This window comes from Canis aureus, chromosome 1, assembly GCF_053574225.1.
Source record: "Canis aureus isolate CA01 chromosome 1, VMU_Caureus_v.1.0, whole genome shotgun sequence".
Classification (NCBI taxonomy): domain Eukaryota; kingdom Metazoa; phylum Chordata; class Mammalia; order Carnivora; family Canidae; genus Canis; species Canis aureus.
Window position 1 is genome coordinate 44,655,149 of NC_135611.1, and position 26,971 is coordinate 44,682,119.

Below are 26,971 nucleotides of genomic sequence, written 5' to 3' on the forward strand. Positions count from 1 at the left end.
CTTCAGTTAGGATATAAATTTGGACACCCCTCTCCAACCAAAGATGAGTCAAGCAGGATAATTTTTCTCTTACATAAAATACAGTAGAATAACCTACATATCTCTTGGATCACAAACGGTTTCTAGAACTCATTTGTTTATTTGCTCTGTTCCAAGTCCCAGAAATAAAAATGAACTTCCCATAGGAACCACCTGCTCTTCAGTGATCTTTAATCCATCCACCCTTGTCAAAGCGTTTGAAAAGGAGAAGACGGAAGACTCACCATTTGATTGCTGTACCAGTATAGCGACGTTCCCTTCAGCACCACCCAGAACTTTTTCCATTTGTTGCTCAGGAAAGTTCCTTTTTCTTTTTTCTTATATAGCCAACCTTGGCAGTCAGCATGTCCCAGGTCTTTACAGGATATCCTCCTCCGACTCATCGTGAAAAAACCTGCAACAATTATATGAAGAGGTAGGTAACATATTACCCTGGTTTATGTGACAGAGTGAAAGGTTACTGTTAACTGTTTACCTCTTGGGAGTTGGATTTTTTACCAAGATTTATGCAAAGTAAATGCAAAAAAAAAAAAAGAGAGAGAGAGAGAGTAATTTATTTTTAAGCATTCATTTGGTGCTTACAAGGTACAAGATAGGACCCAAGAAACAGTGAGACTGGTATGCAAGTGTAATTCTAAGAATATTATTCAACAAGGATAAGTTGAAAAAAAATAAAATCGGGAAGCTGGCAGGCACATCATTGCACTAACACAGCTCCTTTCAAAATAATAGCAGTCATTATGCAATAGATCGAGAAGGGTTAATGCCCACCTAAACACAGCCACTTCCCGACTCAGTGCCAGCTTTTCTAAGCTTTATTGACACACCACGAGGGATTAATCCAAATGAACAGCATGCCGTCATTTCTTAAAATCGATCCAAAAATAACCAAAAATTTAATCTGCCCTCCACCTTCTGATATTAGCATGAAGACAGACAAAAATCGGATCCCAAAGAAAGCATCGGACAGAAAACCCACACTCAGGCACACAAAAAGGGGAATAAAGAAACAAAAGAGATCTAATTACCTTGAGTTTTCTTTCTCTGCTTCTGACGCAAGGGAACCTGCTGATAATGCAGAAAGGAAAGAAAAGAGGAAATTTCTGATTGTGTTGTAACATTTGTAAAGAGAGAAGGAGGGAGGGGGTGGCAGTGTTTATGAGCAGGATGGAAGCTAAAAAAAAACTCTCCAAGCAGAGCTAAAGGGGAGCTACTCGCTGAGGCACAAAATGTGCTAATTAGAATCGGTATACATTGAGCTTGAACCTGAAAGACACATACAAAGATGCGTAACTCGGTCTGTATCACTAATGTTTCCTGTTTCCACCACAGGCAGCTTTCGTGCTACCACTTCAGTTAAGGCAGGATGATGTGCTCTGAAGTTCTTAAAAATAGTGAAATATTTCCCCTTTGATTTTGTGTGTGTGTGTGAGAGAGAGAGAGAGACAGAGAGAGAAGAAGAAGAAGAAAAAAACAGATTCTGCTTCTTCTCCTGCAGTTTCTAAGTAACATCAATTATTTCTATAAACTGGGAAGATAATTGTGATCTCACACTATGACAGGTTCTCATCAGATTATTAAATCCATGGCCCTGCCCCGACCTGGGGTGACACCTAAACCACAGGAAATAAATATCCCAGAAAAAGAAATTCCACAACTTCTTTTTGGTGACATTGAAGTAACTATCAACCCTCCTTATCAGGAAATTCTTATCAATAGCCAGATTTAAATTACTCACTGTGTTTAAGCACCTCTGAATATTTCTCACACGCTCTACAGAAGATAAATTAATTTCAATTTCTATCTTGTACTAGCTCTTCAGATATTCAAATCAGACATAAGATATCTGAAACACACATCTTTCACAATACATTTTAAACAGTGTATTTGTGTCTGATCAGACTACCAGCAAAAACAGATACCAAAATAAACTGTTTTCAAATAACCTAGTATATGCGTGTGCATAGAAACATTTTAGATGAAAGAAGTTTCACTTTTTCTGCACAATATCTAAGATTGATTTACTCAGATTTAAAAGATTTAATCTTATATGTCAACAAGAAGAGAATTTGAAAACACTGTACCTAATCACAAAGCAGGTCTAATAGTCGGCATGTAATCTTACTATAGCATTTTATGTTATTGTAGAGGTACCTGGGTAATATTCTACATACCTAACTATTGGTCTAACAGCTATTTTATGTGGTTCTATACGTGTGAAGAGAGAATATGATATAGAGGGAAATAGGATGGCATTTGTAAATCTAGAGGCCTGAAATCAATTCCTTGCTGTCATAATTAGTAGCTGTTATTACACAGGGAAAAGTTGATTTACCACTTAGAGCCCACTTCCTCATTTGTAAAATCAAGATATTTCTAATAATTCCAATCCTACAGGTCTCATAGATATTCAACAAGATTGCATGTGAAAATGCTCCAAAAACTAAAAAATAGTATATAACTATATATAGTATAATATTATGTTATTACAGATAAAAGCAAATGCTTCATACTAATAAACAAAAATTTCAGCGTTTCTAGGCTAGATAGGATTTGTATTTCCTTCTGCAATGATGATGAAGTCAATGTGCTTCAATTAATTTCCTGGGAAATCTCATACAGAATTTTTATTTTACAAATGTCAGAAAAAAATTTTATCCCTAAAGGAATCAGTCATCCTTGCAAGAAAAGGACATAACAAAGGCAATATTGCCCTAAATTTTAGGCAAGGATAGATTTATTACAGTCATGACACATGACTAAAATTTAGGCATATGATGATGGTCCTAGTCTCAGCTCCACATTTCCAAATCCTTCCCATCCTGATCTGCATCTTGGTCTGAAATTCCCACCCTTCCCTCAGGTGGTCTCCTGGGGTCTTTTTTCTGTGCAATTATCTGAAATTGGGGAAATCAGTACCTATTCAAGCATTTTAGCTCAAATATAGATATCATTTGGAGAATTAAAAATTAGGTGAGAGCCAAGACTAAAGGCAAAGAAAAGAGAATAAGTAAATTTAGATGTGGGAACAGAGGCATTCCCAAGGGTCCTAGCCCCAGATGAACAAGGTGAATCACACTAGTTCATATAAAAAGAGCAACTGTAAAAACAACAAAAGAAAGGAAATTCACGAGAGGATAATTGTAGAACCTGTGAAGAGAGGCAACGCTTAGGCTATCTTTCTTCACTGGGAATCTCTGAATCTCCTCCATCCACCCTTTCTGAGCTCCGGTGCGCCTGGGAGCACTCTCCAACTCCAGAGAAAGCCCAAATGAAACTGTAGGTGTTGTCTCAATTTTGCCAAGACTAGTCCTTGGTGTTTGCTAGATTCTTCTGCCTAAGGCTGAGTAAGAGTCAGAGATCCAAGCAATGGACAACACCTTGTGCAGGGTGAGCACCCAATACCAAGAAAGGATTTTTTTATCCAGACCGTCTTTAAGGAGGGCAAAGGAATTTAGTCATCAAGTACACCCTCCTCTGACAATACTCTCCTAAGACAAATTATTATAAACTGTTCAAACTGTTTCCCCCAACCAGAAACAGAGTGCTTATTATAGAAATAACAAATTACAGGGAGTTTCAGTTGCACTTGATGTACATGAATTTGAAACCTAGTGAGTTTACATGAGAGAATGAAAACAATCTTGAGAACTTCAGTGAGCTTAAGGTACATTTTACTCCTCACAACAGGAAGTGGAACCCACGAACTAGTCAGTTTCAAAAAGATCTTAGATGTGGTTCTTTTCACTAGGTAAGTGAAAAGAAGCTAAACAGCCAGTTGAGCAATCTATGAGATAATTTTTCAATAGAGAAATTGCAACTCATTAATAACAAGTATCCAGAGCCTAATAACATCTTTCCATTGGGATGTTGTGCATAAAAGTGAAGAATTACTCTAAATTCTGAATTTGCACTAACTTGATTCTAAACTGTGGGGGAAATTTTTCTTTTAAATATCTATTTCTTTTTTTACTGGAAAACAGCACCTTTATTTTACAAAATGCTTACAAAAGTTCATTTGGTTACTAATCACTTAAAAACACAGATAAACGTGCAAAGAAACCAGTACAAAATATACAAAGGAACCTCCTTTGATGTTGAATGATGGTGCTAAGACCCAAGTTATTAGTACAGTGACCTCTAATCTATATAGTAATTCGTAAATCTTGCAGACACAATTTATCCCCATGATATATTAAAACTCACAGTGAGATGGTTTGTCATTACATGAAAGTTGATAATGATCCCGGTCTTTAGCCAAATTATACAGTGATATGTTACTCAATGGGCCCTGATTTATAACATTAACCAGTTTTCATGGTGTGAAGCCTCACTTCATTGTCAATTTCAAGCTACCAATGCTTAACCAAGCCACAAAATTCCTAAATATTTTATAGACAAGTCAGTTCCAGCTGACAGAGCTGTTAGGAATATTTTTCCACAGATGGCTTTCCCCCCACAAAGATCTTTTCTCCTTTCTGGAAAATTAAACTCAACTTTATAAAGGAAATTTTAAAGCTTTCAATTATTAAAATTTTACCAGAGGAAATACTTGAAAAACTCACTTATTTTTTTCAGAAGACTAAGCACCTTAAATATTACTTGATAATTCATATGAAAAGAGAATCTCTAGTAGTGAAAAGTGGAGATAGATAATAGACATCTTAGGATATTTGTGTGTTTGTTGTTGATATTATATAAAAGAGTAGGACAGGGAAGCAAGGACCAGAGTCTGAGGGTAAGGACTGAAAGAGGGATGACTAGGAAGGTGAAGGAGAGATGGGAGAGGAGAGAGGGGAGAGAAGAAGTCAGTGAGTGGAGCCAGAGAAGGGTGGAGGGACCAGAAGGGAAGGAGTAGGAGGAGGAGGAAAAGGAAGAATATAGAAAGTGAGGGAGAGTGGGATGTCAGGGAAAATCCTGGAGTTTCTAGCTTAGACAATTGAATAAATGACAGCAATGCAGACAGCATAGTTTTAAATAAACACGTTCAGTAGTAAATATCAAATTTGATGTTCATCTGAGGCATCCAAGTGGAAATGCTCTGTATATATTGTACTTAAGGGTCTGGGATTTGTAGAAAATCTGGAATCAGGATATAAAATTGGGAATCATCCATCTACAGAGAGTAAAAAGCTTGATATGGGATAAGATCACCATGTGTGTAGAATGACAAAGAACTGAAGTCAGAAAAAAAAAAAAAAAAAAAAAAAAGAACTGAAGTCAGAATCTGAAGGAGGCCCAATTTGATACACAGGAGCAACAGAGCAGACAATCAAGGAGACCGAGTGGAATAACCAATGAAAAGATAAAATTAGGAGAGGGGTTGTTGTAGAAGTGAGGGAGAGATTCAAAAGAAAGGTGAGTCCAAGCCATCAAATGCTGCCAGAGTAAAAGAGAAAGATCCACTTACAGATATAGACTGTAGCCCCAAAAAACACATGTGCAACGGAAGTCACACAGTTGTTAATTGCAGCACTGTGGTGATAGTGCCCAACTGTAGGAAGCTGAATGTGTTTGAGTATGTGAGTGGATAAATAGTGTCATTTTCTTTTTTTTTTTTTAATTTTTTTTAAATTTTTATTTATTTGTGATAGTCACAGAGAGAGAGAGAGAATGAGGCAGAGACACAGGCAGAGGGAGAAGCAGGCTCCATGCACCGGGAGCCCGACGTGGGATTCGATCCCGGGTCTCCAGAATCGCGCCCTGGGCCAAAGGCAGGCGCCAAACCGCTGCGCCACCCAGGGATCCCAATAGTGTCATTTTCATTCACTGCTGTGCTCTATTAGAACTAGAGCTATAAGGAAAAAAAATCTCAAAAATCCTATATTGAAAATCAAATGTCTATATTAATGTTATTATTTATTGTATTGTTAAATATTGCTTATAAATACTAAAATTTCATGGAATGATAAACACCATAATGTAACCTGGGGCAAGTGAGAGGGAGATAGTAAAAGGAAGGCTTCGGTAGGAAAACACAACTGTATTTATATTTTCTTACTTTAAAAATAATATCAAGGGGCACCTGGGTGGCTCAATGGGTTAAGCATCTGACTCTTCTAACTTCAGCTCAGGTCATAATCTCAGGGTCATGAGATCAGGCTCCGTGCTCAACCAGGGGTCAGCTTGGGTTTCTCTCTCTCCCTCCCCCACTGCCCCTGACCCTGCTCGCTCTCTCTCTCTTTCTCTCTCAAATAAATAAATGAATTTTTTTAAAAATTAAAAACATTATCAAAAAGTAAGAAAGAAAAGAAGAAATATGTACTCAATGACTTAGAATATGAATATATTTGATGTTTATTTAACTTTTTGGATAGTCTCAAATTGCTTTCAAGGGCCTACTTACACCTCTCACAGTGTATAAAATGTTCACTTCTCTGCAACCGAAAGTGTATTTTGGTGACTTGTTTCAGAATTTCAGAAATCTTACTACTTGTTTCTTTTTTTAACTATTCCATTAATTTCTGCTCTTTATTATCCCTGTTTCTTCAAAACTCTTTATATTTACTCTGTTATTCTTTTTCTAACTCCTGCAGATAATATTTATCTCATTTATTGTTTTTAATAATACATTTAGAACTATACATTTACATCTAAATTCTACATATGGGGATCCCTGGGTGGCTCAGCAGTTTAGCACCTGCCTTTGGCCCAGGGCCTGATCTTGGAGTCCCGGAATCGAGTCCCATGTCAGGCTCCCAGCATGGAGCCTGCTTCTCCCTCCTCCTGTGTCTCTGCCTCTCTTTCTCTCTATGTCTATCATAAATAAATAAATCTTTAAAAAATAAAAATTAAAAAATAAATAAATAAATAAATTCTACGTATGTCTCCCTGTTTTTCAATTCTAACTCATTTCTTTCCATCCAGTAAGATACTCTAGAATGTACTTATCAGTTTCCTAACATAGGAGAACTTTTCACTAATTTTTTCTCCTTGAGTTCTAACTTTGTTGCTTCTTGTCCAGAAAACATGATCTTTATGATATCAATTTCTTGAAATATAATAGCATTTATTTGTGACCCACTACATAGTTCAAATTTTGTAAGCATTCTATGTAAACTTCAAAGTTCCTATCTCTTTTATGAGTTTTGTTGCTGGAGCTAGAACTTTGTTAGTATTTCTATTTCTTTATTTTAAGTCTTTCTGTGTGGCATTTCTATGTGTAGGGTTTTTTGTTTACTTTTGCTTTTTTTTTTAAAAGATTTTATTTATTTATTCATGAGAGAGAGAGAGGCAGAGACACAGGCAGACGGAGAAGCAGGCTCCATGTAGGGAGCCCAATGTGGGACTTGATCCCGGGACTCCAGGATCACACCCTGAGCCAAAGGCAGACACTCAACCACTGAGCCACCCAGGTGTTCCGACTTTTGCTGTTTCCTTCACATGCATCCTATAATCAGATTTTTACTTTTTAAAATATGATTGCATGTGCCTCTTGATAAGTGTTTAATCAACTAACATTTACTGTAATTTCATGTTGAGTTTTCATTTACATTTATTTTATTTTTTCCATTTCTTTCATTTCCTTACATGGTATTCCCCTGAGGCTCAATTTAGTATTTTTAAATTCATCATGAATACAACATGTAATTCAGCACATTTTTAACTCCTGCTTCAGTGTCTTCTCTCTTGGTACTATAGTCTGGATTTTTATTTTTCTGTTAAAATGTTATTATTATCATTATTACCATCAATGTACAATTAAATTTAATGACATGTTATCAATTTCTGTGACCACATTTATTTCCTTTATCAAATGTCTGTTGGACTCATTTCTCTTTATGCTAGGGTATCTCCTTTAATGGATGTTTGTAGGTAGCAAATTCTTAATCTTTGTGTAAGTAGTAATGTCTTTATTTTGTCTTCAAAACTGAGTGATAGTTTAGCTGAGTATAAAATTATTCTCATCTGGCACTTTGAAGATTCTGATCATCTATCTTCTACCATTTATTGTATTAATTAAATTGCTATCAGTCTGTCATTCTTTATATGTAATCTATCTTTTCACTCTTTTAAGATGTACTATTATCCTTGATATTGTGTAGTTTTATTATTGTGTATCTAGCTATGGAGTTATTTTTATTTATACTTCTCATTCCCAGAATGAACTTTTAATTAGAGAATTGTTATCCTTTCTTAAGCATGAAAAGTTAGCAGAGATAGTCAAATAATGCTTTTCTAATTTTTCTTTATTCTCTTATTTTGCAACTACTATCAAATACATATTTGTTCCTTTTTCTTAATATTGAATCTATTTCTCTCTTGGTGCCATATATGTCCTGTAAAAGTTTTTCAGTTTACCAATATTCTTTTTGGAAGTATCCAAAGCTGAGTTCATGCCATTTGCTGAACTTTCTATTTCAAAAAATATATTTTCTCCTCTAATACTTCTGGATATTTTCAAAACCCACTTATTTTTCACATTTTTAAATTTGTGCCTGATAATCCTTTAAAAAAAATTTAGAGGATATTTTGAGTTTTGTACTTAAATTTTTCTGTCAGTCTTTCAAAAATTAATTTTCATTGTATATTCTTTCTTGGCATTTTAAAAATCTGTTTTGGAATTTAAGTTTGAAGAATATGAGTGGAGAAGTCTTATGCATTCATCTTTTCTCTCTCCCCCACCACCCTTCTCTCCACTGTGTCCATGGTTTCCTCTTTCAGTTTGGAGACTGCCTCTATGGGATGCAAAAACAGACCTACAATCATGTCCTAAGGTGACCATAAAGAACCATGCATAACCAGTCACTGATCTTGCTGGTGACTAGGTTCATCTCCTGATTTTGAAACTGTGTCCCACCTCCTCCCTCCCTAACCTGAAGGGGGCTAATTGCATAACCCCAGGCAGTGGTTCAACAACTGTTTTCATCTTTAGCCCCTTTCACAAGTAGGAAAGCCCCCATTTACCCATCATCAAGAAATGAATATAGCTCTCCTCATATTTAGTGAAGCATTTTTTTTTTTTACCCCCTTAACCTGAGCCAGGAAGCAAACTACATCCTGTATCCAGACTAGCTGCCCATTAGGCCCAGAGCTTCAGACTTGCTTGCTGCTTTTCATTTCTGGTCCACAGAGATGATTACTGTATTGGTGAACCTATCTGTGGTTTTTGGTTTTCCATGTTGTTTTTTTGTTTGTTTGTTTGTTTGTTTTGTTTTTGTCTAGCATTGCTCTATGTTTGCAGCAGAGTGGAATATTAAAGTGCAAACTCAGGATCATTACTGGATGGAAGCCAGTCATTCATTAATAAGAATCTATTTTGAAATCATAGTTCCAATGACAAGCAACTCTCTTTCTGTAGTAGCCTCTATATACCAGCAAGACATCTATTCATTTCCTTCTCTGGACCTTAAACTTTATTGTATTATGCAGAAATGGCAAGTATTTTGATAAATCCATACTTTTGAATATTTTATTCCTTGTCCCATTTTTCATCTGGTTTAACCTTACTCATCCTCTCTGATCCAAGTCAAATGCCACTTCCAACATGAAGCCTCCTCTGACTTTAGAAGGCAGTTAGTTTCTATAAGAATCTTATATTCATGCAGTAATGTATACTTGTAGTCGTTATAATAATTGATTCATCTTATCTCCCCAAAATCTTGATGATAGGTACTATTCTTATCTTCCTCTCCACAAAGGAGAAACTTCATCTTGGTGTAGTTAAGTAACATTTCCTTAGATCACACTTAACAAGTAGCAGAGCCAAGATTGGGCCCCAGGCCAGTCAGCTACTAAGGCTATTTTTGAACTCTATATTACATTGCTTATCCTGTCTTCTATATTGACAACATTTTGCTGATGCTCTGAAGTAGACAGTATAATTTAACTGTTTATACATCGGTGTGGTACACATGTGGTGGTAACCCTACCCACCCAGTGGTCCAAACTAGAACCTGTGAGTAATCTCAGACAGGCCCTTTCCCTTAGTTCACACATTTACTCAGTCACTACCCCTGCTCATGTTGCTTCTTAAAGTTTTCAAATCTTTTATCAGCTCTGTAGCTGAATGACTACAACCCTCTTTAGATTCAATGACTGACCAAGACTTCCAGGTAGAATTAATGTTCTAGAACATGTCCTGACTTCAAAAGCTAGCACCTAGCCCAATGTGTGTCACATGGGGAGCACTTAATAAATATTTATCAAAAGATTAACTGTGTCTTATATAAATTTTTATTTCATATGATGCCTTACTAGTAGTCCTGGCACAAGTGGAGATTTAACAAATATCCAGAAAGCCATCTACTGCCTGATTACTCAGAGCTGAGAAATGCCTCAACTAAATAACAACAGCAGTGTTAAGCAACCTGAGATTGCTCCAATACCTTTCTCACCCTCAGAGAAGTACATGCATAGAGAAAAGCTTCTGGTATTGATTGACACTCAATTTGAACTCACCTGGAGTGTTGACCCTTGCTATTTTCTTTTATTGACCAAATCTCTACTTTTATTTAGAATACCATTTCCTCAAAAACTCTCACAGCTCTCTCCAGCATCCTGTTTTAACCATATCGTCCACATACTGAGAAACTAAAATCAAAGACACAAGAATGCATGGGGTGAAGGAGGAGGTCTAGCAGCAGGGATAGAAATTTTCCAGTGGTAGCTCACAAGACCCTACCCAATGATCCTCTCCCCAAGCAGCTGTCAGGCACTGCTCTGCTGAAGTCCTACTTGGAATAGCAAATATGTTGAACAGCTGTCCAGGTTTGATCTGCACCTCAGGCTTGTGCACCACAGCACTGGCAAAGCCATCTTAATATAGCGTGATGTGCATGTGGCCTAAAAAAACAAGCTGCCAAAAGGTGAGCTCCCTTGTTGATCAAAAAATGTGAAAAACAAATTCCTCACTTCACTCCTGAATTATCCCCACATCCCTGAGACACACACCATAGGCATGGAGTTGGAAGGAGGAGCAGGCAGCTTTCCCATGGGGGCCAGAATCATGTCCAGGCAGTTCACTGCACACGGTACACAACAACCAGACAATACATGATCTGTAAGGACTAAATACTGAGCCTTCCTGTGAAGTATACACAACACAGACCAGTTTGCTGTCAGACCAGCCATCCCACAGATGGCAGTCCAGGAAACAGCAGATAACCCAGCCACAGCTCCAGAAATGAATGTCGCTTCCTACTCAATAAGCTTGTCCTCATTGAGCCTGGAAGCTGAGCCCAGTTACCATGATTTATAGGCAGAGGTTTTTGTTTCCAGAAAATGTTTTCCCTTAACATTTTATTTAATAATAAGTTATATTAATATATCTATTATTAATATTTATTACATTGATTTTATTTAAAATAATTCTCAAGAAATCACTATCATAAAGTTTTCATCAAAGCTGACCACTGGGGGATCCCTGGGTGGCGCAGCGGTTTGGCGCCTGCCTTTGGCCCAGGGCGCGATCCTGGAGACCCGGGATCGAATCCCACGTCGGGCTCCCGGTGCATGGAGCCTGCTTCTCCCTCTGCCTGTGTCTCTGCGCCTCTCTCTCTCTCTCTCTCTCTCTCTGTGGCTATCATAAATAAATAAAAATTTAAAAAATTAAAAAAAAAAAAAAAAAGCTGACCACTGCTTTCTCATGAGAGCCATCCCTGAAAGTAAGAATTCTCAGAAGCTTTAGGTAAAAGAATTACACATGACAGTGTGTCCCATTTCTTCTGAGCCTCTCGTCTTTAAGGCCATTCTCCATTCTTAGCAAAAATGTGGTTATTACAATCTGAGAATAGAGAACTTTCTTAATTAAGCCTTTAAGATTCGGAAATGTGGTTGTTATTTGTTTATGCTTTTATTCATCTATTTCTTTAGTTTAGTGAGAAACTAAAAGCATAATTGTTTATGCTTTTATTCATCTATTTCTTTAGTTTAGTGAGAAACTAATCGTAGAAGAAAACTAGTGATACTGACTTAGCATATAATACTTTGTTATCACCATAGCATGATGTATGGAAAAGCTTCTAAATATCAAGGACTACACAAGTAGATTCTTAGAAATGTTTAGGGATTACACCATAGCTAATCATTACGTTGAAGATTTCCCAGCAAGCTATGACCTGGATCTTAAAGATGATTATGCTAATTCTTTCTTTCAGGCTACAGTTGGTAAATTATGACTTTTGTTTATTTAACCACCAGTTTTTGTACAATTACTTGGTGCCAATTCAGTGGCAAGCAAGCTCTCACACAGCTTCCAGTCAAACACAGAAAAGAGGAAGTTGAACAAGGATAATGAGGTCCACATGGAAGTGCTATTACCTACAACTGGGGAATCAGGGCAGGTACCCTACAAATTGATAAAAACAAAAGCCTGAAAGATGAAGACCTGAGCATGAGAGGATCTAATACAGAAATGCAGGTGTGAGCCTAAAGGCACCGACCACATAGTGTTAGGGCATAACCACATTTGGAGTAGTGAAGTCACATCGTGTGGGGCCTAATAAGTTATGTTTGAAACTATAAGGTTTATCCAAAAGCCAATAGGAAGCCACTGAACAGATGTCAGCAGGCGAGTGGCACAATCAGATCTGCATTTAAGAAAGTTCACTCTGGCTGTCTCATGGCAAGTGGACTGGAGGGGCAGATGCAGAGGCAAGAAGCCCAGTGGGCAGACAGAAGGGCATTCTGTGAAGGCGAAATATTAAGAAGGTACAACCAATAGAACTTGGTGAGTTAATACGTTCAGTCCTATGTGAAGCTTTGGCTCTGAAAAGTCTGCTGTTTCCTTCAGAGAGAAAAGACTACTATCAGATAACAAACAACTCAGCTTAACAGGAAAAAATGCTCTTCTACCACACGCATAATAAAATTTCAAATGCTTAAAATCTAGTTTCTTGAACAGTTTTACTGGAACCATTTATCATACCAACCTCAATAACTATCAGGTCAGGATCAACAAAAGTACCTTAAAAGTATTGCTTTCCCCCTTCAGATGTAAGCTCCTCATCATATTACCAAGCTGAGTGCTCAGCACATAAAGTTCAATAAATGTTAGGTTAGTGGAAATGAAGTGTAATTCGGGATGTGATTAGGTCAAATGTGTCAAGCATTCTGAAACTACCTAGCATAAAAATAGGTCTCCTGTGCTACATTTTATTTAGAGAACAAATGACAGCAGAAAATTGAACTAATTTTCTGAATGGAAATATAAAGTAGGGTAACCGCTGAAAAGCAGCTGGAAGAAATGCTTAAGAGAAATATTTAGCTATACCACCTAGACACTGATGACTAGGAGATAAAAATAACAGGTAAATAGGCATACAAGGAGAGTAGAGCTGATTGAGTCTTGGTGTGGAGGCTGTCTCGGGAAATGAGAAAGATCCATAAACAGCCAGAGTTCCCACCAATAAGGACAGAATCTACCTGCACCCAGGTCCAAGGGGAAACAGGTTACATATTACAGCAGTACTGGCTCTTGATTAGGAATTACATGGGTGGTATGTTAGCCCTTTGGTTATCACATCTGCAGTCTGTTCTAATAGCCAGAATTTTGTTTGCCTTAAGATGTGGAGATTTCAACTTTTTTCAAATCATACTTCCATCTCCAGGTCCCACCTAGTACAATGGCTGATACATGATAGAGTCAAGGAGAGGAATCAGTGAACGTTAAATGAATGTTTGAATGAATGAATGCACGCATGAGTGAGTGAGTGGATGAATCAATGAATGAGTTCATTAAAGTACTTAGGTGCTCTCTTATTATCATAGTTTCCATTTCTTCTTAAACATGTATGATGAACTCCTTCCAGTTGGAACACCACATTCTTTCAGTAGAATAGGGAAACATTGTAAAAATTAACCCCTCCATTACTCTTCTCAAGGATCCAACCATTCCAGCTCTCCTTTTCCATTTCTTTGCTCCATATAACACAAGCACATGTCCTTATAATCATATGCATTTTTTTAAAAAAAATTTTGATAAACATTGGGCACTATAGTCTTCCTATTTTACAAATCTGTATACCCACCTTCTTTTGCCCTTGACCACAGGAACCTCCTTTAACACCCTGTGCATATGCCTTCATATCTATTCCCAGCCAAGGCTCCAATTGCAGCTGCACTTATGTTCTTAGTTCTTCCTCTTCTTTATCTTCATCGTGATTATTCACATTTCTATGATCAAACAACACCTACCCATTTGCATCCAAGGGATCACATTGTCCTTTTCTGCAATTTTTAGATGGCAAATTTCCCAGGGTACATAACTGACTATAATTTGTGTTTTCATTTTTAGTTTCCTGCAGTCCTGTCTCCCAAAGTTTCTACCATTTTCATTATTAACAAGTTTTTCCTCCTCATTTAGAATTAACATCAGACTCAAAGTGCTCTCATTGTTTTCTCTATTTCTGGGATATGAAATTGTTAACAAACCAGAGAATTAATCAGCTGCTCTGCTTTTTAGTAAGGTGTCCCTTCCAGGAGCTATCTAGTTCAATTTCTCCATCAATGTTCCTTCAACCTGCCTTGACATCCATTTCCCAATTTGCATCAGAAAACCACTGGCCATGTCCTCTATTTTCAGGAAGTCTCTACTTCCCCACTTTTGATTCTGCTTTTGGCTCTACTCCAGAAACTATCCTATGCACCCAACATGAGGTCATTAGATTTGCCAAAAGACGCACACCATACAATCCCACACTACCTCACATCCCCTTCTATTAGAAATATGCTATTTATATCAACTTTTTATTTTTTCCTGCATCATAAGTATACTTGGCTCAATTGACTTTCCTAAATAGGCAAATTTATAGCTGTAAAATTATTTTTAAAAAGTCTACAATGGGGATCCCTGGGTGGCGCAGCAGTTTGGCTCCTGCCTTTGGCCCAGGGAGCGATCCTGGAGACCCAGGATCGAATCCCATGTCGGGCTCCCGGTGCATGGAGCCTGCTTCTCCCTCTGCCTGTGTCTCTGCCTCTCTCTCTCTCTCTCTCTCTCTGTGACTATCATAAATAAATAAAAATTTAAAAAAAAAGTCTACAATGTCAGCATAATTATTGGCAGAATGTTTCCCAATAGAGGTTGCACGAGAGGTTGTGCTAATACCATAGTTGACCTAAAACACAGAGATACTTAAGTACCATCGTTACTTATATACCATCTGTTAAAATCATGGTTATGTTTTTTACCTTTAAAAGCAAATAGCAAAAAAATAAATAAATAAAAAATATAAATAAATAAATAAAAATTTTAAAAAATAAAGCAAATAGCTAGTAGTCTTAAATGTTTTGTGATCATAAGAAACCCCAAAACCTTACAAAAGGATCATTTAATTCCATGGTGGCTAAGGAAACAGAGGACAATAAATAGCTAGCCCAACTTAAGATCAACTTGTTTATTTTTTACTCATTCATCAAACTGATAATTAATATTTAAGTGCACAGTGTCTCGAACGGTACTTACAAGAGCATTGCCATCAGTAGCCATGTATGATGTCAAATTAGTAGAAACAAAAGCTAGAAGAGAAATAAAAAAGGTTCTAAGTTAAATGTGGGATTAAAGTATTCATAAAGCATACATCTCTTTTGATTGATGAATTTCACAATAAAAGCAATTAATTAAAAGGGCTTTTAACACAGAACTCAATTAGCCAATATTTAAAACTAAGTTCATAAAATAACCAAGAATTTCATCTGCACATTGGTCAGTAGTCTTTCAAGGCTACAGCAAGACATGCTCATTATTTACAAACTTAATATTGTGCTAAATATAAACAAACTATTTTCTTCTTCATAACGAACAACACAGTATTCTGGAAATATTTGATCTATTGCTATTATTCTGATTGTATTAACTAAGCAATTTCAAAAATGTAACTAATCCCAGTGCCCCAGAAGTCCCATCTTTAGTGTGAAGATGAGCCCCTTTGATGTATTCTACTTTGTAGTGCATTACAAGTGGAAAGACAGGATGTTCTGTGGTTTCAAGAAAAGCAGACAAAAACAAAAAGAAAAAAATTCATATTTTCAAAATTCGACAAGCAAAAAACTTGTTAAACATTCACCAGCCACTGAAATTCTTCCCAAAGCAGAGAGACTTTCAGTCTCTGCCAGTGACACCAGAAATACAGAACCATGCTCTGTGTGACTTTATTCCTTATACCAATGGTTCCCAAATCTCAAAGAATGGATCCTCCTTTTTAATGTCAAAAACTTCGTATCTATATTATATAGATATGATAAAATATTTATTTGTAAAATGCCAAAGAGAAAAGCCACAGTAAAAAATGATTGATAAATTTAACTGCTTATTTTTATTTATTTAGGAGAAAAGACTGAAGCCTAAGTAAAAATCAAATCACAAGCTGGTGAAAATATCTGCAATATATACTTAATACATAAGAATTAATTTAAAAAATGGGCAGAAGACATGAATAGATGTTTTTCCAAAGAAGACATACAGATGGCATGAAGAGTTGCTCAACATCACAGATCATCAGGAAAATGCAAATCAAAGATCAATAAGATTTCACCTCACACCTGTCAGAATGTCTAAAATCAACAACACAAAAAACAACAGGTGTTGGCAAGGATGGGGAGAAAGGGGAACCCTCTTGTACTGTTGCTGCAAATTGGTGCAGCCAGTGGGGAAAACAGTATGGAATTTCCTGAAAAAGCTAAAAATAGAACTACCCTACAATCCAGCAATCACACTCCTATGTATTTACCCAAAGAACACAAAAATACTAATTTGAAGGGATACATGCACCCTGATGTTTATAGCAGCATTTTATCTGTGAAACAGCCCGGGTGTCCATTGACTGATGAATGGGTAAGGAAGATGTGGCACGTATATATACAACAGACTATTACTCAGTCCCCCAAAAGAATAACATCTTGTCATTTGCAACAACATGGATGGAAGTAGAGTGTATTACATTAAGTGAAATGTCAGTCAGAGAAAGACAAATACCATATGATTTTACTCATATGTGGAATTCAAGAAACAAAGCAAACAAGCAAAGGAGGAAAAACAGACAAGGAGACAAACCAAGACTCTTAATTATAGAAAACAAACTGGTGGTCACTAGAGGGGAAGTGAGTGTGGAGAAGGGTGACATAGGTGATGGGGATTAAGAAGTTCACTTCATGATGAGCACTGAGTCATATATGGAAGTGTTAAATCACTGTATCATACACATCAAACTAATATAACACTGTATGTTAACTACCTGGAATTAAAATAAAAACTTATTTAAAACATAAGATAAAGAGTTCTTATATACTAATAAGTATATAAGAACTAATAATTATATACTAATAAGTATATAATAAACTAATAAGAAAACAAGTGAGGAAAAATTCAAAAAAATAAAAATACAAATGACTAATGTTTCACCTCATTAGCATAAAATAAGTGTGAAATAAAACAACATGATTCCATTCTTTAATCTTCAAGATTAGCACACACACAGGAATCAAGTAATAGAAGCCACATTTGCTGGAGATGCGCTGAAAAGAATTTGCTGTGTTGGAATGTCAAATTATTACAGCCCAGCTGGAGGGCAATTCTTCAAGATAATGATGATAACAATCAGTGACCACCAACATTTGCTGAGGCTTTACTATCTGCTATCAACTATGCTACACTACCGTACTAAATGTGCAAAGAGCTTTATAACATATCTTTTTTTTTCTTTTTTTTTTAAAGATTTTACTTATTTATTCACGATAGACATAGAGAGAGAGAGGCAGAGATACAGGCAGAGGGAGAAGCAGGCTCCAATGCTAGGAGCCTGACGCGGGACTCGATCCCAGGACTCCAGGATCGCGCCCTGGGCCAAACGCAGGAGCCAAACCTCTGAGCCACCCAGGGATCCCCATATCCTTAACGAAAAAGTAGGTAAAAACATGTGCAGGGTGATCTCGTTCATTTTTTATCATAAAAACATAGGTTTATATATATGCATATTATACATCAGTGCATTGGGGGGAATGTCTGAAGGTATTTACAGCAAAATGTATACAATAATCACCTGTGAGAATTGGAATAAACAATAATATATTGCTTGTTCCTTTATGTATTTATTTCCAATAAGTATTTTTAAAATAAAAATGTTCTGATAAAATGCTATAAGTATTTTATGGACTCTATAGCAATGTATTCTTAATATCTATTGATTGAGCAAATACATAATAAGCAAAAGCTTGTTTGAATTCAGCAGCACTTTTAGGTAAAGAAGCTTGTATGTAAAACTGTAAAAGTTAAGGTCAAAGCTCTGATTTGGTATGAACTGGGTTTAAATCTCAGGTTATCAATTTACTATGTAATCTTGGGCAAGTAATTGATGTTGTGGGAACTCAGGACTCTATCTGTGAAAGAGGCATAGTAATAGGATTTCCTTCTTAGGGTCAGACAAAAGTGAAGTTAGAAAATATATTTTTTTATTAAAAAAAAGAAATTATATATTTTTTAAGATTTTATTTATTTATATAAGAGAGAGTGAGTGAGAGAGAGAGAGCACGAGCCAGGTGAGGGGCACGGGGAGAAGCAGACTCCCCATGGAGCAGAGGACCCAGTGCCAGGGTCCATCACAGGACTCCAGGATCATGACCTGAGCTGAAGGCACACACTTAACAGACTGAGCCACCCAAGCCCCCCAGAAAATATCTTTATAATACTCACAGCAATACCTAACATGTAATAAATGTTTGATAAATTATTTTATGGTCATAAAACATATTTATTCCTTAAGCACAAACGTATTAAAGGTCAGCTATATATACCTTTAAATATATATATTTAAAGATAATATAAAGCATTGTTTATATAACTTTTCCTGACTCAGAGGGCTAAGCAGCCCCTCTCCTAGAACAATAGAACAGCTAAATCTATTGTATTCCTTAAGCCACTGCTAAATTCTCTGCCAATTGATGATTTTCATGTATCGTGCCATATGATTGTTGAACCACCTACAAATAATCTACTGTTATTACTCCCATGTTTTAGATGAGATAGTTTAGGCAACATAGAGGAGGAAGTTAGTAACTGGGTATTTCCAAATTCAAATCCAGACTCCACATCCTGCTCTCTCTCTCTCTCTCTCTCTCTCTTTTTTAAGATTTTATTTATTCATGAGAGACACAAAGAGAGGTAGAGACATAGGCAGAGAGAGAAGCAGGCTCCATGTAGAGAGCCCAATGTGGAACTCGATCCCAGGACTCCAGGATCATGCCCTTGGCCAAAGACCGATGCCCAACCACTGAGCCACCCAGGAATCCCCACAGCCTGCTCTCTTAACCGTGCAGTACCACCCTCACTCCCTCAAAGCCTCCCACAGGATGTTGTTCATAATTAACCCCTCAATGGCCATGGTATTTCATGAACCATGATGCTGTGGTCAGGTCTCCCTGGTTGGATGATAAGAATACCAATGGTAGAGACCAAGACCCAGTCTCCTTCATGCCCCAGGGCCTATCCCAGTAAAGCACTCAGCTTAGGCGAGAGTTGTCAAAATGATTTTTTAATTAATAGATCTATTAATTAGTGGGAATTATTATTTTTTTTTTGGAATTATTATTTTAGTGGAAATCTAATCCCTTTGCTCAGCCAGCTTTCTTTCTTTCTTTTTTTTTTTTTTTCAGCCAGCTTTCTAATGTAATATAAGAAGAGCTGATAGAGGATGATGGAAGACAAAAAGAAAAAATTCATCTCTAATTCTTCCAGTAAGCATTGGGGTTTGTTCACAATACAGTGCTCCAGTCACTAATATTAAGATTTCCTTTGATCATGTGGAATATTTCCTTTGTGCACATCGTATCCCTTACCCTCCTAACCCTTAGGTGCGTTCACTCTGTCTACACCCATTGCAACCACTGTAGTGAAAGGCACCTCTCTCTTGAACCATTGCAGAAACATCCCAGCTGGGGTCCTGGCTTGCTTTCCTGCCCAGAGTGATGTTTTTTCAATGCACATTTGACTATTCCTCTCTTTCTTTAAATCTCTACAATGGCCATTGAGATAAAAGCTAGTATTATGAAAATCTACAAGGAAGCTTCTGCCTGGCCACTGCGTCCTTTCCAGCCCCATCTTGGATCATTTCCGTGTCTCTTTCTTTCTTGATTCATTGGCTTTCTTTTTAATTTTTTAAATATGTTTCATCAGTCTTAGAGCTCTGTGCCTGTGCTTCAACAGCCCCCACTTAAGATGGTTTATAGCTACCATCTTATTCAGCCCTTAGACCAAATGTCATTTAGTCAAGAAAGTTTTCCTGAGTTCTTATGAGACATCAACTTCCTTTTGCATGCTCTCATAGCATGTTCATTGTCTTTTATTCATAGAAGTTCTCATAACTGTACTGAGTTATTAATGTTACAATTAGTTCTTTCATATCTGACTCCCCACTATAGTATAACTTACCTGAAGGCAGGCACTGTGTCTTGTTCACTTGTTTACTGCTGTTTCCCCAATCTTTGTACACAGGATGATTCAACAGACATTTGTAGAGTAACCAAATTAAAAATACAAACTAGTAGGGCAGCCCCTGTGGCGCAGCGATTTAGCGCTGCCTGCAGCCCAGGGCGTGATCTGGAGACCCTGGATCGAGTCCCACGTCAGGCTCTCTGCATGGAGCCTGCTTGTGTCTCTGCCTCTCTCTCTCCCTGAATCTCTATGAATAAATAAATAAAATCTAAAAAAAAAAAATACAAACTAGTAAAAACACTAAACTATAGAGGAGTTTCCATAAGCAAATCCTATGAATTCCAAAGTTTTTTGCTTAGGGGAATGGTGCTGTCAGGAATATCCCTCTAGAATTCACCTTCCCAATCTGCAGGATATGGAGACTGTTGATGTCAGACTTCTCTGAATCAAAGAAAAATGGGTAGAAACACAATCAGTGGTACAGCTGGGGAAGAATAAAGCAGAGGGTGGGGGATACCTAGGCACAGAGCCATTGTAGAGGCTATGTGTCAGTGTTTACTTAATAATTTTAGAGTTTCAGTACATTATTTCTTGAAGTAGTAAACATACATGAAATCAAAAGTTTCACCAAGAAGCTTCAAAGATAATTTGAGGCAGAATCATCAAAACAATTTAAACTCAAATGTTGCTTCTCCTCTTCCATAAAAAGCACAGACCCATAATCCAAAAGAATTAGGAAATGAAATGGTGGTCATGGATACTAATATAAATATGTTTGCTTATTGTTTAGACAAGGAGAACCAGCTCAGCTAACCATGGTACAGCATACTTGTTATCTATATATTGACAAGCTAAATATGTAGCACCAAGATTTTGATAAAAATATTTATAAAGCACACAATAAAAGCAGTTCATAAAAAAAATGATGCTGACAAAGGTGTTTTGAAAGTAATAATTTTGCCTTGTTCCCAACACTTCCTGAGTGTATCAGTTTAAGCAAGCTGCTCATAAGTAAAAAGAGTTCAAGGAAGAAGGAATAGTTATTTGATATCTCTTGATAAAGGATTTTTTTTATGGAGGATTTTTGTATAATACCCAGGAATTAAAAGTGTATAAGAGCCTAATGATAAGGCAACAAATACCTTTCATGAGTCAAGAAGTTTCTAATTCTTTGCTTTCAACAAGATTTTTAAAAATTTATTTTAATTGTTATTTATTAAAAGTAGTTGCTGTGATAGATCACATGAGGTATTTGACATATAGTCGGAAGGGGTTCAAGAGTGCTTCATTCCCAACTATTTATTTATGTGTAAAACAGGTCTAAGGTCACATACATAAAAACCAAGAAAAGGATCAAAATTGGTGCTGAACTCTCTCATTCTAACAATAAATAATATTCACTTATAAGCAATTCTATAATTAGGGGAAAAGCCTCATATATTTTATTAAATGATGCATTCTCAATAAAAATATGTACCTCTTGTATTAATCATTATTTTGTCAAAATATCATATTCATGTTATTTGTTAAATTATGTACTAATAACTATAGTGATAACCCACTCCAAATGAAATCTTATATGGCTTAAAGAATTTGTCATGCACAAAAATTAAATCAATTTCAGTTTAAATATGTATTTTTTGCTGAAATGTATAAAACCATCAATGAAAGATTTTAAAACATATATATAATTGCATAAAAATCCATGGAATAGTAGAATAAAAATATGAGTTCCCGGAGGGTGGAATGGGGTGGAGAAGAAAACAGCAATGTAAAATTAAAACTCCAAAGATGACTTTTTAAAAAATATATATGTGAGACATATCAGATCTCTGCTATTTATATCACACAGGTTATAGTTCTTTTAATATATATCAAAAGAAATATACATATTTTTAAATATAACCTTTTATAACAAGATTTATCATGTGCCAGAAATGACATCTTTTGCAACTATTGAAACATATAATAAAAACTAGGTGACAATGTAAGGTGTCAAGGAGTATATAGGGCTTCCAAATTACTTTCTGGGTACACAACCAAAATAACATGTTTCAAAACTACAACACACATAAGCATTAGGGTCAAACATTTCACCTTGCCACTCATTAAATGTGGAAACTTCTTAGAATCACTTAGTTTGCCTAAATAGACACCTCATATGTTAAACAGAAATAATAACAATAAGCTCAGAGATTTTGTGAGAATTAAATGAAATATCACATGAGAAACTTGCAGGACCCTATGCATACTCACCAGGTGGTAGCAATTATCTTGAATGGGAGTAATTACCTGGAAATGGCTTTGTTATAGAAAACAATTCTTCCTGATGGAATTAGCACACAACTAAAGGATGTGAGCAAGTATGATAACAGGTTTCATCAAATAAAATAGCTTTTACTCTTCAAGGTTGATTAAACTCCCTATCCTACTCTCCTAGAGACATTTTGGGTGCCTTGTTTCAGAGTTTAAGGGTTTTGGGGAATAGTTTTCTCAGTCCCATTTGAGACTATTAACTTCTTTAAAAAACAACTCCTTAACACAACACCATATGAGACTCAGCCAAAACAATGAGGTCATAAATACTTTAAGTTTGTGAAATGAAATAAAATGTATTCCTGATAAGCTCTGTAACTAAAAAGTGGAAAACACATTTCATTACCAAATGAATAATAAAGCTAATTTCAAGGAAGAAAAATTCCTTAATATATACTGATTGTTATGGATTGACTATGTGTGTTCTCCACTCCCCCTCCCAAAATTCGTAGGTTTTGATTTAATCCCCATGTAATGTGTTTGGAGGTGAGGCCTTTGGATGCTGATTAGGTCATGACAGTGGAGTTCTCATAAATGGGATTAAGGCCATTAAAGAGGCCAGAGAGCTAGCTCCCTCTCTTTCTACCACACCAAGAGACAAGAAGAATTGGCAATCTGCAAGTCAGAAGAGAGCTCTTACCAGAACCCGACCGTGATGGCACCATGATCTTGAACTCCCAGCCTCCAGAACAATGACAAATCAATTTGTGTTGTGGACAAGGCACCCAGTATGGTATTTTGGCATAGAAGCCCAAGCTGATGAAGAATCATTTTTCTTCACTAGATGCTGGTGAAGAATCATTCTACTTTGTTTCAGGCACAAACAAAATATAAGTTTATTCTAGCAATATATTTCAAGAACTGTTTAGCAAATTAGTTAAGTTAGAAATAGGGATTCTGGTCTTATATCATTTTAAAACTGAAGAATAAACCAAGAATATCAACATGCAACCAACGCTCTATTGATAAAGAAGGCAGTTACTAGTATAATTGGTACTTTTTGTTAAAGAACGAAGAAAGAAATTCCTAAAGGCAGTTATTGGTTCAGCTGATCCAAAAGTAACTTGCCTCCCCTCTAGACCTTATAATCTTTGGAATAATACAGCAAAATAAGCACCATGGCCAGTTTTAAAGGTTTTTGAAAAGGAAATGATTCAGATGAGTACCGGGTGTTGTATGGAAGTGCTGAATCACTATACTATACACCTGAGACTAATATTACATTGTATGTTAACTACCTGAAATTTAAATAAAAACTTATTTTAGGGATCCCTGGGTGGCGCAGCAGTTTGGCGCCTGCCTTTGGCCCAGGGCGCCATCCTGGAGACCCGGGATCGAATCCCACATCGGGCTCCTGGTGCATGGAGCCTGCTTCTCCCTCTGCCTATGTCTCTGCCTCTCCCTCTCTCTCTCTCTCTCTCTCTCACTGTGTGCTTACCATAAATAAAATAAAAATTAAAAAAAAACTTTTTTTTTAAAAAAAGACAATTTATTGTGCTTAAAAGATAGCTCAGGTAGAATAAACTATGGCCTAGGTTTGTTCTTTTTTCACAGAGCAAGACAATGCTGAACTAAAATTTTAAAAACCAACATATTAATTCATAATGTGCTCATCCTTTAAAATTACAAGCCTGGTATATGACAAAACATTCTCAGAGCAGCAAAGAAACTTATAGAAAGTCCATGAACATGGGCAAACAATGTGCATTATTCTTAATCCAAGAACTAGAGCTAAAGAGGAAATAGAAAATGCTGGTCACTCTAGAGGCAGAAGTCTCAGACACAGAAAGTATGTAATATGTGTGGCAATAAACTGTACACTTAACCAGCAATGAGAGCCGTAAGCAAGCATCTTCTGTTAAATGGTAGTCTGTGATAGCAGCACCATAGGAATCAAGAAAGGAAATCCATCTTTGTTCTTATATAAAAGCAAAGGACATGGAAAAAATCCATTAGTTTTGCAAGTTAGCAGGAGATCTCTTGTTAAGATAGAGCAGGAGAGAAGGAAACAAAATATAAGAGCCCCCTATGAGTACAAACACAGTGATGTATGGCATGGGGATGGTCTGGAGTTATTACTTGATCCAAGAAGTTGAAATTCATGAAAGGAAAAATGGCTTTATCCAAATTATTTCAAACATTTTTTCTTTTCTTTTCTCTTCTTTTTTTTTTTTTTAAGATTTATCTATTCTAGGGTGGGGGAGCAGAAGGAGAGGAAGAAAGGAACTCAAGCAGACTCCACGCTCAGTGTGGAGCCCAACCTGGGGCTCAATCTCATGACCCTGAGATCACAACTAAGCTGAAACCAAGTCCCATGCTTAACGGACACCATGCAGGCATCTGCATTTTTCTGTTAAATTTAAGCTCTATTATCATCTGGATTCTGATCTATTTCCTGCATGCTTTAGAAAATCTTATTCTTTCTTTCCTTCCATTTATTTTCTCCTTTTTATTGTTAACTTTTCCACTCATTTTGCTACATTTCTGCTCTCTCTCCACTTTGAGAATGAACTGACAGATGGTTTTCAGAGCCACAGCTTTTTTTAAAACAGAAACTATGATGATTAAAATTACTTTATTTTCAACACCACTAAAATACTGTGATACATCATCTGAAGAGATTGGCAGACCTCTCCCTCACTTGTCCTTCTTGCATTCCCACAGAAGCTGTCAGTCCCGACAATCAAGACTTAGACAGAAAAATCTACAAATCTAAGCAAAGAAAGCTCCTCTTTCAGCCAATCATGTCAATCTCTGCTCCCAACAGACCATTTTACCATAGTAACAAGGAGGTGGCAAACCGCAAGACATCTTGAACAATCTGCCTCTTTTACCTCCTGGAAGAACCTGCACCAAATACAAGTGGCTGTTGACCATGCCCCTTCAGGAGGCATGAAACTCCTTTGTGTCCCTGGCCCTTCTGTGAGCTTCCAGAACCCAAAACTTCAAAGATTATGGTCTGCACCCCAACATGCCTTTAGGGCCCAAGTGAGTGGGCAGGGCTCTACCAATCTCCCAATGGGGCCTTGGCATGTCACCCTGTGTCCATTGCTCCCAATTGAGATACTTTCCCTTCCCTAGCTCATAGAACTGACTAGATGCTAGAAGAGACTCATCTCTGTGGGGCTGATTCTGTTCTCATGATTGTCTTAAATTCCATAATGTCAGCCTTGTAAGTGATTGCTCTCACAGGCCTTCCAGAATTAGGCTAGTATGCTAACTTTGACTATTCAAATTTTTTATATAGGCAAGGGTCCTGCAAAACATATTTGCAGACACACACACACACACACACACACACACACACACACCGTAGCAGCAATCTAATACAATGCAGGTTAAATCTACATGATTACCTGCCTCTTCTTCTAGGCCATTGACAGATCCCAAGAACTTCTAGGAGCCAGGAATTCTAAAAACACAGTCATTCTAGTTGTGTGTTTAGGCCCAATCTAAGGTATCTGTGATTAAAACCCAAGGAACCTCCTCAGAGGTTTGTACCAGCACCAAAATGCTACATCAAGTAGGGAAAGGGCCATGAGGCCTAAGATGAAGCCAAAGAAAACATTGGGAGCCCCTAGGCAAAATATCAATTACTAGGTCCACTATAGTCTGACCCAGGATCACACCCTGGTTCTCTACAATGGCAGCCCCAAAGTAATGACACCTGATTATTTCACCCCAGTTTGTGAGGGTGAGCACAGATGCAGTGCTCTAAGATGAACCAGACAAGAATGGCAAGAGATGGCCCTTACCTTTCAACAAATTGCACCCCTAAATTTCTCTATTATTCTTTATTCTACAAGAATAATGATCATATTTTCTCTCCATGAAAGATAGCATCTTTCTCTGCTTGTAAAATCCAGACTCTATGTGCACTGTCCCGAGGCAGCCAGTCACCCTATTCAGCTCTCCCGAATGACCTTCCACTTAACACTTTCCACCAGTTACCTACTGCTAGGTAGCAGTGGTCTCTACCATAGGACCATTGCTGGCTGTAAAAAAAAAAAAGCCAGGAAAACAAAAACAACAACAAAAAACTAGTACACAAGCTGCCTGCTGTTTGCACCTATTGCTGTGGAGTTGAGCCAAAAGTCCTCTTTTGTCTGGCTAACTCTTTCACTGAGAAATATCACTTTCACATGCCTTATGATTTTGCAACAGTAGTGCCCCAGGCCTTGTCAGACAGGAGAGGTAGAGACCGTAAGGAACTAAACTGCTATGCATAATCATGGGAAGGCTTCTTTATTAAGA

The 26,971-nt window shown here is 37.0% G+C and overlaps 1 protein-coding gene and 1 long non-coding RNA gene across 17 annotated transcripts in view; one reads left to right on the forward strand and one right to left on the reverse strand.

The window, feature by feature from the left end:
• Positions 1–26,971, reverse strand: part of IPCEF1 (interaction protein for cytohesin exchange factors 1) — a 174,832-nt gene that overhangs the window by 73,822 nt on the left and 74,039 nt on the right. For 6 of the 16 annotated variants that reach the window (XM_077897696.1, XM_077897668.1, XM_077897683.1 and 3 more), the window contains 3 exons: positions 15,443–15,495; positions 1,068–1,107; positions 264–433 (listed from right to left, as the gene is read on the reverse strand). In XM_077897696.1, the coding sequence (XP_077753822.1) occupies positions 264–433; positions 1,068–1,107; positions 15,443–15,466 (234 nt within the window). In that variant the 5' untranslated portion in view covers positions 15,467–15,495. Of the gene's footprint in view, positions 1–263; positions 434–514; positions 716–810; positions 1,026–1,067; positions 1,108–15,442; positions 15,496–23,357; positions 23,521–26,971 lie in introns of those variants that run through there. The other 10 variants (XM_077897731.1, XM_077897708.1, XM_077897722.1 and 7 more) reach the window with 6 other exon arrangements.
• Positions 67–25,313, forward strand: LOC144314076 (uncharacterized). Its single transcript, XR_013379734.1, has 3 exons — positions 67–454; positions 19,624–19,704; positions 24,897–25,313. It is a non-coding gene; the product is annotated as an uncharacterized LOC144314076 (long non-coding RNA).